Source organism: Nicotiana attenuata, unplaced genomic scaffold (genome assembly GCF_001879085.1).
Source record: "Nicotiana attenuata strain UT unplaced genomic scaffold, NIATTr2, whole genome shotgun sequence".
NCBI classification, from domain to species: domain Eukaryota; kingdom Viridiplantae; phylum Streptophyta; class Magnoliopsida; order Solanales; family Solanaceae; genus Nicotiana; species Nicotiana attenuata.
The window spans coordinates 142,031-158,259 of NW_017671512.1; the positions used below are offsets into that span (position 1 = coordinate 142,031).

The 16,229-nt window shown below is 35.3% G+C and overlaps 2 protein-coding genes across 2 annotated transcripts; one reads left to right on the top strand and one right to left on the bottom strand.

The window, feature by feature from the left end:
• The first annotated feature begins 1,903 nt into the window (after positions 1-1,903).
• LOC109208719 (neutral ceramidase-like) lies at positions 1,904-11,316 on the top strand. The gene is made up of 9 exons (XM_019371868.1): positions 1,904-2,106; positions 3,355-3,563; positions 6,992-7,297; positions 7,842-8,100; positions 9,147-9,405; positions 9,663-9,788; positions 9,895-9,958; positions 10,242-10,411; positions 10,702-11,316. Exons 1-9 carry the CDS (start codon positions 1,904-1,906, stop codon positions 11,290-11,292), a joined length of 2,187 nt encoding a protein of 728 aa, XP_019227413.1. The 3' UTR covers positions 11,293-11,316.
• Positions 11,317-11,330: 14 nt separating this feature from the next.
• On the bottom strand, positions 11,331-15,633 carry LOC109208714 (alcohol dehydrogenase-like 7). Its single transcript, XM_019371860.1, has 10 exons — positions 15,503-15,633; positions 14,535-14,671; positions 14,387-14,433; positions 13,311-13,636; positions 12,966-13,048; positions 12,813-12,888; positions 12,440-12,504; positions 12,020-12,115; positions 11,773-11,937; positions 11,331-11,652 (listed from the first exon to the last, which is right to left on the bottom strand). Exons 1-10 carry the CDS (start codon positions 15,561-15,563, stop codon positions 11,536-11,538), a joined length of 1,173 nt encoding a protein of 390 aa, XP_019227405.1. The 5' UTR covers positions 15,564-15,633; the 3' UTR covers positions 11,331-11,535.
• Positions 15,634-16,229: the final 596 nt, after the last annotated feature.

Sequence of the window (16,229 nt, forward strand, 5' to 3'; positions counted from 1 at the left end):
ACCTTTTAACTTCAAACTTTCGATAAAAAGCGATAACTCAAGTTAGGGACCCCCGAATTCGATTCCAGGCATATGCCCAGGTCTCAGATCACGATACGGACCCACTTGACCGTCAAAATACGGATCCGGGTCCGTTTCCCAAAACGTTGATAGAAGTCAACTCAAATGGATTTTTAAGGCATAATTTCATATTTTATCAAGATTTAACATAAAAGCCTTCCGAAAAAAGACACGGATTGCGCACGCAAATCGAAAAAGGCTAAAATGAGATATTTGTGGTTTCGAAACACAAAATTAAGGTTTAAAACTCTAGATGATCTATCGGGTCATCACATAAAGAGTCGATAGGCTTGTAATTCAAGCACTACATGTCTATCCAAAAAGTCTTCAAAGAACATACTATGAGTTGTAAGAGTAATGTTCGTTTGGTATGCTGCATAAGCTGGGATAAGGTAAGGGATTATGAAGCGACCCCGGTTAAGAAATTAAGACCGTGGGCGTGTGCGCTCTAAAGTTTAAAGTGTACTATATTCTACTCAATCTTTGAAATATGCTGAGGTGATAAATGGCATTATGGTGGGGAAGAGGTGGAAAAGTGATAGATTGATTAGAATGACCCACACTGTTAATACTACCTAATAAAAGCCTGCAAACAACACAAACTCTGAGCTGTAAGGGAAGAGGGAACGTGGGGGTGTGCACTCCAAATCTGTGGGGCAACTTTACTAAAGCTTTAAGATAATACTGGCCAATTTTATTCGAAATGCTACTTTGATTGACTCAACTTTCATTTCAGTGATTTCCTTCTTAGTCATCACTCACATTATTTTCTTATTTTCATATGGTATAAATGTTAACATTGCACCAAATAAAATAACAACAACGGTAGTGTTTACGAATACCTTACCACAATCGTGGAAGGACAAAAAGACTGTTTCTGATAGACCTAAAGACAAAATAAAAAGAATCAGTGGTAACAACAAGGTAATACACCAAATAATATTTGATATGAAATAATAATTCTTCATACAACTTGCTCTATTAATGCAAGAGCTAAAAGAAAACACCAAGATTATATATAGATCCAATTGCTTTTCCCTTATTTATTTAATTTGTCTTTCTCTCAAATCTTGAATTACCGAATTGACAATCTTCTCTAAATGCACACTCTGATCCGAACGAAACTGAAAAACAAACAGCTAAAATACGAGCCGTAAAAAGAGGTACAATTCCAACATAAACAAACAAGACAGCTTTCCCTAAATTTCACGTTCGGACCTGCCTAAGAAGCATAGTGAAATTTAAAAACAAAACGTCTAAGTTTTATGTCACTTATAGTCCGTTTGGCCAAGCTACTAAAGTCAGCTTATTTTGATAAGTGTTTTTCTCAAAAGTACTTTTTAAAAAAGTGCTTTTGGTGAGAAGTAGTTTATGTTTGGCTAATTAATTTGACAACACTTTTGAGCAGTAATTAGTGTTTGGCCAAGCTTTTGAAAACTGCTTCTAAGTGTATATTTCTCAAAAGTGCTTTTGGAGAGAAGCTACTTTTTTCTACTTATCCAAAACTGCTTCTGCTTCTCCTCAAAAGCACTTTTTTCCTTCCAAAAGCTTGGCCAAACACCTCAATTTTTGGCCAAAAGTACTTTTGGCCCAAAAAAAAAGCTTGGCCAAACAGGCTATTAATCCCGACAACTCCAGCATTTCCTAGGAATTCCCAACTTTTTCAATAACATAACCCTTATAAATTCTCAAAAAGCTATCCAGAAAATTTCCTTCATAGACCAAAATGAGAAGAAAAACTGACATCTTACGTTCACCACTAAGTATTTTGGTGTTTTTAGTTTTTTGTCCAATAATTGGAAGTGTCAATGGAGAATACTTGATAGGAGTGGGAAGTTATGACATGACTGGCCCAGCTGCTCAAGTGAACATGATGGGTTACGGTAATTTTGATCAAGTTACTGGCGGTATACATTTTAGGTTAAGAGCTAGGACTTTCATTGTTGCTGAAAGTTCAAAAGGTCCGAGGTTTGCTTTTGTCAATCTTGATGCTGGTATGGCTTCACAACTTGTGACAATTAAGGTACTTGAGAGACTAAAATTAAGGTACGTACCATAATTTCTAGTCACTAATTACTTCGTCCTTGAAGGAGAGCCTTGGCGTAACTGATAAAGTTATTGCCATGTGACCAGGAGGTCACGGGTTCAAGTCGTGGAAACAGCCTCTTGCAGAAATGCAGGGTAAGACTGCGTACGATAGACTCTTGTGGTCCGACCCTTCCCCGAACCCCGCGCATAGCGGGAGCTTAGTGCACTCGAGCTACTCTTTTTTTAATTACTTCGTCCCGTTTCATTTTATTTGACGATATTTTCCGTAACGTAAAGCTTTTAAAAAAAAAAAAGAAGCCGTTTGAACATACTATATTCGAAGTACTTTAAAAAAAATGATCTTAAATATGTCATGTCTTTTTTATTTTGCAATACAAATACTTCATGAAGGTGAAATGAAAAGTATAACGTTAGAATTCTCAAACATAGAAAGGTATTTTTTTTTTAAAAAAGACAAAAAAGAAAAAGTGTATCGTGTTAAATGGAGCATAAAAAGTAACTCCATCCTATTTAATTTGTTTGGTACTATTTCTTATTAATCCGTTCACAAAATAGTAACACGTTGCTATAATATGAAACAATTAACTTTAAATTTACCGTTTATCCTTAGTAATGAAATATAGTCACACAAATGTTATGACATGTTTAAAGCCGCAAACTTTAAAAATCTTCATTTCTTTCCTAAACTTGATGCTGAATCAAAATATGATATTCCCTCCGCTCATTTATAGTAGTCCACTTTTGACTTTGCATCTCCTTTAAGAAAAATAAATGAAGTATATATTTTATAATTTTATCCATAACAATGATAGCATTTCAAAAAGTCTTAGGAAATGATTTGGGATGAGCAGTTAATGTTAAGGGTAAAACAAAGAAAAAATAATTGTCTTTCTATTGATTTGCTAAATGGACAAATAAAAATAAAAATATATTTTTAGTATAGTGAGACAAATAAAAGTAAACGGAGCGAGCAAATTGGAACAGAAGAGTATGTAATATGAAGCTATGTATAGATATACATACAAATTTTCTTTTGGACTAATGTTTAGTGCATTTAAAAAGATTTACACTAAGTACTCACTCCTTGCTATGTCACATTAATTCGTTACGGACACGTTAAGTATAATGAAAAATCTATGTAACATAGAATTGCTGCGCCGTCTCCCATTCACTACCACAACTAAAGCTAATACCAGTAAATTTTATCTTAAACAATTCTCTTATACTTTGTTTGTATATATAAAGGTATGGAAATTTATACAGTGAAGAAAATATTGCAATAAGCGGGACACATGCTCATGCTGGTCCAGGAGGTTACTTGCAATACGTGACTTATACTGTAACTTCACTTGGCTTTGTTCCTCAGTCATTTGAGGCCATTGTTACTGCTATTGAACACAGCATTGTCCAAGCTCATGACAATCTAAAGCCTGGTTCCATCTTTATCAACAAAGGTAAGAAATATATATATATATATATATATATATATATATATATATATATATATATATATATATATATATATATATATANTATATATATATATATATATATATATATATATATATATATAACACTAAGGTAAGAAGAAAAAGAAAGTAAAAAGGGCTTATTCTGATTTCTTGTTTAGGATTTAAGTTATATTCGTTGATATCGTTCTATATGGGTGTCACGACCCAATTTTCATTATAGGTCGTGATGGCGTCCAACATCGTTGTTAGACAAGCCAACCCTAATCACTAGCGAGTTCTCATTCTTTTGAAAAATCATTCTCGACATTTACTTAACTTAAATTCAAAACAATCGATAATTAATAAATTATAAGGCGACTGAATCGGGAAAGACTAAAAGGGACCATAGCAATATGAATACAACCCAAAAATAATAGTCTACTAGTGTGTGTGTCAGGAACTAGTGTCACAAGTACTAGGGCAACTAGTAGAATGTACAAAAAATACATCTAATCATACTGCCTGAAATAGAATAGACAGTAAATGACAAAAAGGAGAGACTCTGGTATGCTGCTGAACGGCTCAGAAGGGGCAGCTCACCGTGAGATCTCGATCGGGTATCAGGAACGCGCGCCGGACGGATAGCCAGATGCGCCTGCCTCAGATCCTGTACATTTAAGTACAGAATCGTAGTATGAGTACATGAACAATATGTACCGAGTAAGTATCCAGTCTAACCTCGAAGAAGTAGTGACGAGGGGTCGACTTGACACTTACTAGGGTCAATAATAATATATTTCAAGTGTTACGCTAAGTATGGATAGTAGGAATATAATGACAGTCCAAGAACTAGAAGAGACAAAATATTCCTTTCTAACAACGTATCAATTTCAGTCATATCATGTAATAAGTTACATTCCAAAGCATTCAAGTAGTGTAAATCACGGAAAGTTCCACATAAATAACATGCGCACATTGTGGCGAGGTCATACGACCCGATCCGATATAAAAATAAACTGTGCACTGCAAGAGGGTCGAATGACGCGAACCATAGATGCATCTATTTACTACCGAGGCGATCGGCTCGATCCACAAATAGCAATTTATTATCAACTAAGCACACATTGCCCATTTATAGTCAAATAATTCATACAAGTTCTCAAGTAATTGAGTATAGCCGTCTATATTTATTTACCAATTTCTAGCATGGCCTAAGTGATCTTAGTAACAAGCAAGGACGCAAGCATTTGCAAGTATAACATGATTCGCGTCCTAACTACCCGGACAATTAGCATAATAGTAGCTACGTACGGACTCTCATCACCACGTGCGTACGTAGCCCCCACAGATAGTCACATACATTTATTTAATTCACCTATGAGGTTAATTCCCTCTTACAAGGTTAGAAAGGAGACTTACCCCGTCTCAAAGATTACTTCAAATTTCAAGAATGCGCTCAAACCCTCAAATCGGAGCCGAACGATCCAAAACTATTCAAACGGGGTAAGGACTAGTCAATATATGCTCAAGAGTTCATATTCTAACTATTAAACTAATTTTCCAACCCTAAATGCAAGGTTCCTAAAATTCACCCCCTGGTCCACGTGCCAGGATTCCGGAAATTTTTGAAGAAAGTTGTTACCCATAACCTAAGGATCAAGAACATATGGTTTCTACTATATTTCATAACAAATTTTCATGGTTAAATCTCATTTTTGTCAAAACCCTAGGTTTACTCTAAACCCAAAATTTTCACTAATTTACATGGTGTAATCTACCCATAAACTATATATTAAACTCACATGTAGAAGAAATAACTTACCTCACAATGCTAGGCTGAAATCTCCCCTTTTGAAGCTCCCAAATCGCCCAAGAATGAAGTGAAATGTGTTAAAAATGACACATTCCCGTATTAAATGAAGGTCACTGCCTTCTGCGATTTCCGCACCTGCGGTTAGGGGACCGCATCTGCGGTCTCGCTTCTGCGTGAAATTGCCCGCTTCTGCGGTATTGGGCCGGGCCAGCTGGGCCGCATCTGCGGGCTTGGGACCGCTTCTGCGGTTCCGCTTTTGCGAAAGAGGGGCAGCATCTGCAGGACCTGGGCTACTCCCCTTGAGCCGCATCTGCGATGGTTAAGCCGCTTCTGCGGTGTCGCACCTGCGGCTGGCCAACCGCAGGTGCGGTTATGACAGAACTGGAGCTTCAGCTCCTTCCCAAAATTTCAACTTAGCTCGAGCCTCGTCCGATTGACGCTCGAGGCCCCCGAGGCCCGGCCTGAACATACCGACAAGTTTGGAATCATAAAACGGACTCGCTCGAACCCTCAGAACACTCGAAACAATGCTAAATGTAAGAATCACACCCTAAAACCGATTGAATCAAATTTATGAACTTCAAGTTCTTCAATCTACTTCCAATGTGCCGAAACGTACTTATACTACTCGGATTGACACCAAATTTTGCGTGCAGGTCTTAAATGATAATACAGAACTATTTCCGGTCTCGGAATTCCATTCGGACATCGATATAAATAAACCTGCTCCAAACCAAATTTACAGAACTTCAAAATCTTTAAGGAATCAACTTTCACTATTAGGCGCCAAAACGCTCCCGGATCATCCAAAACCCGATCTGGACATACGCCTAAGTCCGAAATTATCATATGAACCTGTTGGAACCTTCAAACCCTGATTCCAAGGTCGTTTACTCAAAACGTTGACCGAAGTCAAACTTGGCCTTCTAAGCCAACCTTAAGGAACCAAGTGTTCCGATTTCAACCCAAACTCTTCCAAATCCCGAACCAACCATCCCCACAAGTCATAAATCAATAAAATACGAGAAGTCTTATTTAGGGAAACGGGGTTCTTGAAAGCAAAACGACCGATCGGATCGTTACCATGTGTGTAACTTAGTTGGAGTTAGTTTCACATATGATTACTAACTTTACGTGCTTTAACAAGAAAATCACAAAAATTCCTTTTTGTCACATTAAAGTAACTTAAGCTTTTCACTATAACATTATAGTTACAAAAATTTATCACTATACTAGTAAAATCATTTTGATGGTAGGTTTTGCCGTTATAGTGGTAAAGTTTAGTGAGATTGAATTTTTTTTTTTTTTTAATGTGACAAAAAGGTTTTATGACCTAATTGTCATAGTTGGTAAAGTATTTAGTGAATTAAATGTTATACTATTGGATAAAGTTCGAATATGAAAAATGATTTGTAATTTTAGTTTTAGTGACCATACACAACAACAATAACAACAAATCAAGTATAACCCCACAAGTTGGGAGTGGGGAGTGGGGAGTGGGGACTATACGCAAAATAAACATGTAATTTAATCGATTGTAGTTGATTATTTCGCCATCTTTACTAATCTACCCTTCGATGGAATTTAATTCCTTTTTTTTTTTTTAATATTTATGTAGGGGATCTAGAGAATGCAGGTATAAACAGGAGTCCAAGTGCATATCTGTTCAACCCTAAAGAAGAGAGGTCCAAATATGGTAAGAATGTTGATACTCTAATGACCCTTTTGAAATTTGTGGATGGAGAGACTGGAATAAGTGTTGGTGCATTCAGCTGGTTTGCAACACATGGAACTTCAATGAGCAGAAATAACAAACTCATCAGTGGAGATAACAAGGGTGCAGCTGCTAGGTTTTTTGAGGACTGGTTTGCTTCTCAAGAGAAAAATTCCTCTACAAATTCTGCCCCTTACTCCAAGGTGTTAGGTAGGTAAAATTAATACTCATTTTTTTTGTGATGAACAAAAGACTTCAATGAGTATTTATTACTCATATGATTTTAATACTATGTACTGGCGGTATAAAATATATGTTTGCATAATGTGATCAAAGACGTTAAACCTAACTCAACTTCAAGAGTTGTGATTCCAAAATCAAATCCATGTTGATGTGTTTCTCAATATTGGGTTCATGTGTTATGTTATACATGCTTGTCCAGTATTAATCGAGGTGATATCAGGTGGCATATTCGCTGAGAGAATAAGTTGTAGTCTCCTTTTTTTCGTCTTGGCAAATCCTCCCCTAGTGAGTTAACTTTTGAGATTAAGTTAGTAAAATTACTTATAAGGTAACTAAGAGTAAAATATTATGATAAAAGCATTGATTGGTTTACCTGATAAAAATAGTATTCCAACTAACATGCTATCATCGGATTCACTAATTGTGTATAAGTCTTTATATCCTTAGTGTTAATAATTTTAAAGAAGAGATCAACCATGTAAAAATCTCCTTTTGTGGTTTTATGGATCAGGTAGCAATCAAGCCTTGTTCAATAAAGCATCCACAATCAAGCCCACGGGAGGAAAAGCTTGTGCAAACACAACAAGCCAAGGGTTTAAGGTGAGGAAGAACAAAGAATTGAAATTTGTTGGAGCATTTTGCCAATCAAATGTTGGAGATGTCAGCCCAAATGTGCGTGGAGCATTTTGCATTGATAGTGGATTACCTTGTGATTTTAATCACTCTTCTTGTCATGGCAATGACCAACTCTGTGTGGGCCGTGGGCCTGGGTAAGACTTAAAGAGGCCAAAATTTCACGGTATAGCCAGTTTTCGGACTGGTCAATCAAAAATAGCCAGCGTTTACCAAGTCAACGAAAAATAGCCACCGTTTTGCTGCAATAGAGACCGGTCCAGCATAATATACTGGAGTTCGGTGCACTTGTGTATGAACTCCAGCATATTATGCTGGACCGGTATACTTTGCTGGCTCCAGTATATTATACTGGACCATTATACTTGCTGGAACTCCAGTATATTATGCTGGAGTTCTAGTGTATTTATGCTGGGGCTCCATCATATTATGCTGGAGTTCCAGCATACTATCCTGGAACTCCAGTAAAATATGCTGGAGTTCAAGTATACTTATGCTGGAACTCCAGCATAATATACTGGAGTATTTTTCGGGTTTTGAACAGTGTTTTCGCTCAGATTTATCTTTACATAAAAAGTGGCTAAATTTCGATTACTTTTGAAATTGGGCTATTTTTGAACGACCAGTTGTAAATCTGGCTATTTTTAAAAATCACCCCTTAAAGAGTACTTTCAAATAATCAGAAATAGCCAGATTTATAATTGGTAATTGAATAAATGCCACAGTTTCAAAATTAATTGAAATTTAACAATTTTTTCATGTAAAGATAACATCCGAACAAACACACCCTTAAAAATCCGATTTTTTTTAGCATAATATGCTGCTGGAGTTCGAAATTTTACACATATGAGATTCCAGCATAATGTGTTGGAGTTCCAACATAATATGCTGGAAGTTTATACGCTAGAGCTCCATAATCCAGCATATTATGCTGGAACTTTCCATGTGCTGGAGTTCCAACATAATATGCTGAAAGTTTATACGCAAGAGCTCCATAATCTAGCATATTATGCTGTAACTTTTCGTGTTTCAGCAAAATAGTGGTTATTTTTCAATGACTTTGCAAACACTAGCTATTTTTCAATTACCAGTTCGAAAATTGGCTAGCCCATGCTATTTTCACTTCCTTTTTTCGCCCGTTAGTTAAATTGGGCTTTAATTTCTAATGGCTTTTTAACTACAGATATCCAGATGAAATCTTGAGTACAAAGATTATTGGAGAGAGACAGTTTCAAAAGGCCGTTGAGCTTTTCACTTCAGCTAAACAAGAATTAACAGGGAAGATTGATTATCGCCATGTTTATCTGAACTTCACAAATATTAAAGTTCAATTAGAAGGGAATAAGGTTGTCCAAACATGCCCTGCAGCATTGGGCCCAGGATTTGCTGCTGGAACTACTGATGGGCCTGGTGTTTTTGGTTTCCAGCAAGGCGATACCGAGGTCAGGATCAGTTTTAAATTAAGGGATATTTACACACACGGTCAAATTTATTGTTTACTTTATCTAGCCAATACACATAAGTTATAGACAGATTATACTCAGTTATACAAATCTTATACATGGATATATTATACATCCGCCAGCTATGGACGACGTTTATTTAGCTTAATTCTTATTGAATTAAATCTTTTAATTCTCTATGAATAAAGTTGAAAGTCTGATTATGGTTAAAATTAAAATTTTGATCTTCTTTTCAGATCAATCCATTTTGGAAAAAGCTAAGAGATGTGTTAAGAGAACCAAGCCCATATCAAGTGGACTGTCAAAAGCCCAAAACTGTTTTACTGGATACTGGAGAGATGTTTTGGCCCTATCCGTGGGCGGTAAGGCCCAGAAAGAAAATTAAAGGAGTAGAAAATTCTTCATTTGGAAATCATTTTCTTCATTCATTTGTCATAAACTTATAGTCTTTTGTGTGTGGGTGGGCAGCCAGCAATACTTCCAATTCAAATTATTAGGCTGGGAAGTCTCACCATTCTCTGTGTGCCAGGAGGTAATGTGGCTTTTTTAAATAATTACTGACCATAAATACTTATCGGAAAGCAAAGGTACAGACAACCCGATCTAGCCAGTGAGCAAGTATATCCCCTACAGATAATGATATATACACTTGTATATTACTCTACATTTTACGTGATTCTTAAATAAGTATAGTTTTTTCAAAAATAATTGTTAAAAAACAATGTACAATTTCCTATGTGTTGGCCCTCGTGTCCTCTCATTCTTTTTGGTAGAAAGGTAGAACTACTACTAAATTATGCACAACATATACACAGAGTTTACAACAATGGCTGGTCGTCGATTAAGAGAGGCAGTAAAAGAAACACTAATAAGCAGTGGAAATGGCGAATTTGACGACGAAACTGATGTTGTTATAGCAGGCCTAACCAACGCTTACTCACAGTATATATCAACTTTTGAAGAATACGAGCAACAAAGATATGAGGTTCTAATACTCTTACTTTTGACTCGAACTATACTTGTATTTATAATAAAGTTTGAACCACCTAAGAGCAAAGAAACATGGTGTCTATAACGATACTTCCCATAATTGGAATATAATTCTTTTTATATCCGGTGACGTACAATAACATATAACTCTGTCAAAATTAAATCTAATGGCTCACCTAAAAAATAAAGTAGGTAACATGTTATAACAGGTCAAAATATAATGATAGCATGTTATAACAAATTTTTTTACATTTTAAATGAGTCGAACGTCAAAAACTTGGGCAGGCTGCATCTACGCTATATGGTCCCCATACATTATCAGCATATATTCAAGAATTCAAGAAGCTAGCTGAATCTATGGCAAAAGGAGAACAACATACTAAAGGACCTTCACCTCCAGATCTTTTGTCAATTCAACTTAGTCTACTACCAAATCCTACTGGTGACTCACCTCCACAAGGCATAAATTTTGGTGATATTAAACAAGACATAATTGTCCCAAAATCAGGAACATTTATAAAGGGTGACAAAGCAATTGTCAAATTCTGGAGTGCAAATCCAAGATATGACTTACTTACTGAAGGCACATTTGCTGTAGTAGAAATGCTACAAGGCAAAAGATGGATACCTGCATATGACGACGACGATTTTTGCTTGATCTTTAAATGGCAAGCAGAAAATAGTACGAGTGTGGCTGCTGCTGTAAATGCTACTGCTAATGTGAATAGTTATGGTTATGCTACACTTGAATGGGAAGTACCAGAGGAGGTTAATCATGGCGTTTATCGCTTAAGGCATTTTGGATCAACAAAGAAAACAAAAGAATCACCAAACTTGTATTATACTGGTACATCTAGTACTTTTACTGTGTCTTAGGATAGTAAGACACAGAAAATCCAACGTAAACATGCAAATGTATGAACAGAACTTTGGCATTGATGATCTTGTTTGTTCCCACAAAAACAGATATTAACTTAATATTGGAAAAACAATTGCCTACTGTTCATCTATTACAGGAGCTTTTTTTCTTGGGCTGAGTAACGTGGATTTCGAAAGTTGAGGTTCAATAACTAAAGAACAAGGGAATACTTATTATGGCGCAGGCTGCAGTGAAATAAATCACTTGTCCATCCAAATAACACAGCGTAGGCTCTTTCCTTGAATAAGTAAATCGAAAGCCTTGTTGATGTCTTCAAAATTCACTTCATGTGTCACAAACTTGTCCAATTGCAATTCCTAAAGCCACGAAAAAGGCGAGGACTAATGCTATTCAAATGAATCCAATTACTTTATAATTGAAATGCAGCTTGTCCCTTGAAAAGAATCACAACAAACATAAGCAGAAATATTAATTACCTTATCAAGATAACGTTTAACAAGGATAGGAACGTCGGATTTTGGTTTGAGACCACCAAAGAGTGCTCCTGTGAGAGTTTTCTTACTCGTAAGAACCTCAAAAGAGTTCAAGTTCAGCTGTGCCCCTGGCTTATCAACTCCTAAAACAACTGTTTTTCCCCAACCCTGCATTTTATATCCAAAGGTGTTAGGTATGAGCTTGTTCTCATTATTTTGTTGATTAGTGTAAGAGTTATGTGGGGGAGACCTTTCGACAGCAGGCGAACGCTTCCTGCACAAGTGTTCCCAGACCAACACATTCAAAACAATAGTCAGCACCTCCATTAGTCATCTCAATTATCACCTGTTTAGAAAAAGGAAAAAAAATTATGAGAGCTTTAGCATAGGATAACGATCATTGCCACATAACTATAAGTTGTCAAGCTTCTACAACAATAGCAACAAACCCAGTGAGTTCCCACAAGTTGGGTCTGGGGAGGGTAGCGTGTACGCAGACCTTACCCCTGCCCTGGGAGAGCAGAAAGGTTGTTTTCGCTAGACCCTCGTCTAAAGAGGCAAGGGATCAAGCTTCTAAGTTAGTAAATTCCATATTGTAAGAATGAAAGCTACAACCATGATTTATGCATTCATTCACAAATAAGCATAATCTTTTTTCATATTTTCGCACCTGGCTAATAGGTTTATCCTCACAGCTGTTGGAATTGATAAAATCAGTGACTCCAAATTGCTTCCCTGTGTCAAATGAGAAAGATAAAAATAAGAAAAAAGGAGAAGAGGAAGACGAATATTATCTTTTTTGTTATTGTTGTTGTTGTACAATGAAGGGGAGCCTTAGAGCAACAGTCAAGTTGTCTCCATGTGATCTATAGGTCACGGGATCGAGACGTGGAATCAGCCACTCATGCTTGTACAGGGTAAGCTGGCTATATCACACCTCCTTGGGGTGCGACCCTTCCCCGGACCCTGCAAAAACGCGGGATCTTTGCGCACCGATCTGCCCTTTTTGTTGTTGTTGTACAATGAATATTTAGTGTACCTACCTATTTCAAACTTGTCAGAGTTCATATCTACACCAATAATTCTGGTAGCACCACATAGCCTTGCTCCTTCTGCAACCTAAAAGATCCTCATGATTAAGCATAAGTGATTATTAATACTGACAAAAGCAAGAAGGAGGAGGAGGAGGTACATACTGCTAATCCGATTGCACCCAAACCGAAGATCACTACAGTTGAACCTGGTTCCACATTAGCTGTTTTCCAAGCAGCACCTACTCCTGAAAGCTCAATTTAGATAATATCAGACATGAAATTGTTCATAAATTCTCATATTAATCTAACTTATACACATCAATAGTGTAAGTAGTAAGAAACTTGTTTTATTCCCAAGCTACCAATCTCACTTTTTATAAAAGTTCGGTAACCTAATAGTGTAAAACTACTGAAACGATAATTTCAAGTGCTAATAACTAATACAACTAACTTCAGAAATGATTAAAACATGTAAAGATAAGAAGACAGAAGGGGTCAGGAAATTACCTGTTGATACTCCACAACTCAAGAGGCATGCCCGGTTAGGTGGGATTTCAGGATCAATCTTTGTTACATTAGCAATGTCGACGACTGTGTACTCGGAAAAACTTGATATATACACGAAATGGTGTAAAGTTTCTCCTTCAACAGTAGTGAATCTGCTTGTTTCATCTCTATGTAGCAATGGAGATATCTCAAATGGGAATTTGGAACAAAGGTTGCTTTTCTCGGATTTACAGTCTACACATTCCTTACAGTCGGGCAAAAATATAGGTACAACTGAATCTCCTTCTTTTAACTCCTCAACATCTTCTCCAACACTCTCCACAATCCTTAAATTCAGTAAGAATTGGTATCAGGAAGAATGTCATATATAAGAATCCATGCCTCGACTTTGACCAGCAAAAGAGTAATAAGCAATAAGAAAAAAAACACTATCCAAAGAGACATATATCATCTGCATTTTGAAGATGCATCTTTAAAGCATATATTATTGTAGTAAAATTTATTCAAGTCTATGCTGAAACATTACCAAATTCTGTTCCTAAAACATATTGGATCAAACTTAGCCATGTTAACTATTGCCTTAAATCAAGAAATCAAATAAACCACGAACACGGAATTGACAGGGATCACAGAATATACCGCTCGTCTATTCCATTTTATATGACAATTCTTTCCTTTTTTGTCGGTTCCAAAAAAGAATGACAACTTTCTATATTTTGAAACTTTTTAAAATTTAAACGTTCCTTTTTACCCTTAATGACATGCTCTTATACAATCAAATCTCTCTATAACAGCCTCTTTTGTTCCGATATTTTTGGCTGTTATAATAAAATGTTGTTACAAATTACATATATTATAATACAATATAAAAATCAATTTCGATAAAAATTTGCCTTTTATAGTGAATAGCTATTATATAGGAATGTTGTTATAGAGAGATTTGACTGTAAACATGTTACTAGTCACAAATTCTAAGGTTACTTTTAGGGTATGTGCCAAAAATCTTTCTTTCTTTGTAAATTTTATGTCCAGTCAAACACCGTCATATAAAATGAAACAAAAGAAGTAAAATTTACCCAAAAGCTTCATGGCCCAAGATTCTTGGAAAGCAACCAGGAAATTCCTAAAAAGAATAAAAAAGGCATCAGTTCATACAAAAATTAGTAAACAAAAAATTCTACTGAAGAGAGACTAAATTTGGAAATAAACATAAAAATTCTATACTTTCATCTTCCAGAAGGTAATGTCGCTGTAACAAAGAGAAGTACAAATGATTTTTAGTCGAACTTCATGTGCTTTAGGAGGAGCCACTATCACTTCCTCTATCACCAGTGCTTCTCCTGGTTTTCTTGCTACCGCAGCTGCAGCACCACACTCACAAGTCAAGACCCGTTTGTCCATGAAATTTCGCAAGTTTTTGGAAATTTTTCGAAAATGAATTTTTTATATTTGAAATTTTCAGAAAAACTTTTTTCTCCACTCACAAAGTTATAGTAATATTTTTTCAAGTGAAATGCATGTCCAAATATAATTTCAAATTCTAAATACCATTTTTTCAACTTAACTCCAAATACTACTTTTTCAAAGCCTACAATTTTTATGTCCAAACGCCTACTAATTAACAAGTAAAATGGATTTTCTTTTAAAGTAAAACAGCAATTTTTATCATTTAAAATCTCTAATTTTTTTCAAGATTCCACATAAACTACTTGGCTCGACTATAAGAATCCTATATATTCTGTCTGATTCATCATAATTAAACTATTTCTACACGTATTTAGGTTATATACACTGACAATGACAATGTAGTAACTGTTAAGCAGGTTAGTTTAGCATTTTATTCTACGATAACAATCAATACTTCTTAATTAAACTACCTAAAAATATCGACACGATCCTGTAAATATAATTTACGTATAATATATGTATAACTATGTATAATCAACGTAAATCAAAAAAGTAAATATTGAATCTGACCGGCTATTTGTGTAACAATCCCATATATTTACTTTATCAAGAAGTTTAAAAACTATTCTACACTGCCGTCAATCAACAAGGACTCGTCCTTTATATGAATTTGGAATGGATTGAGGTTTACAAAATTGACATAGACAAAAGTTCTTTTGAAGATTGTATAAAGATCATAATTTAAAAAAAAAACACAGAAAATTAGCTTTGTGACGAATATTTACCTCTGCAACGAATGGGTTTTCCAGCAGTTTTGCTAAGTCCGTTTTGTTTTGTAGAAGCCATTTTTGTCAATACTGCAAACCACAGAAATACTTTCAGTGAGTTGCTATATCTTCAGTTAGCTGGTTTTATAGAAATACTTGGTCGTTATCCACTAATTAAATATTATTAATCTGTAAAACCAGATAATGGCTTATATAACAAATTTAAAATTTGAACGGTTTCATAAATTTGAAATTTAAAAATATTATAGGTATGAAAGTTGTGTAAAAATAAAACACTGTTAAACATACTCACACAATTAAAAAAAAATATACTAATAGGTATGCTGCTCAGACTCATTAAAAATATCGTTGGATGTATATCGGATTCTTCATAATATATTTTTAATAATCTAATCTAACTATATTTTTAGAAAATCCGAGCATTTTAATACTAACATGCCATCTAAATTATGAAAAGTTGGATTAATTAGTAATATAAAAAACAAAGCAAATTACATGTTACACGTTGAAATACAGTGCAAGAAAAGGAGTTACACTGAGAGTGAAATATTAGTAAAAAGACAAAGCTAGCCGAATATCATTGAAATGTTCGCCAAATCTAATAGCCATTAGATTGCCATTTTCGGATTGAGTACAATAATAACAAAGTGATAAACGACACAATTTTTTAATATTTTTTTTTTGGGTCATTTTTGATAACGTTACTATTCTTTGCTGTCATTGT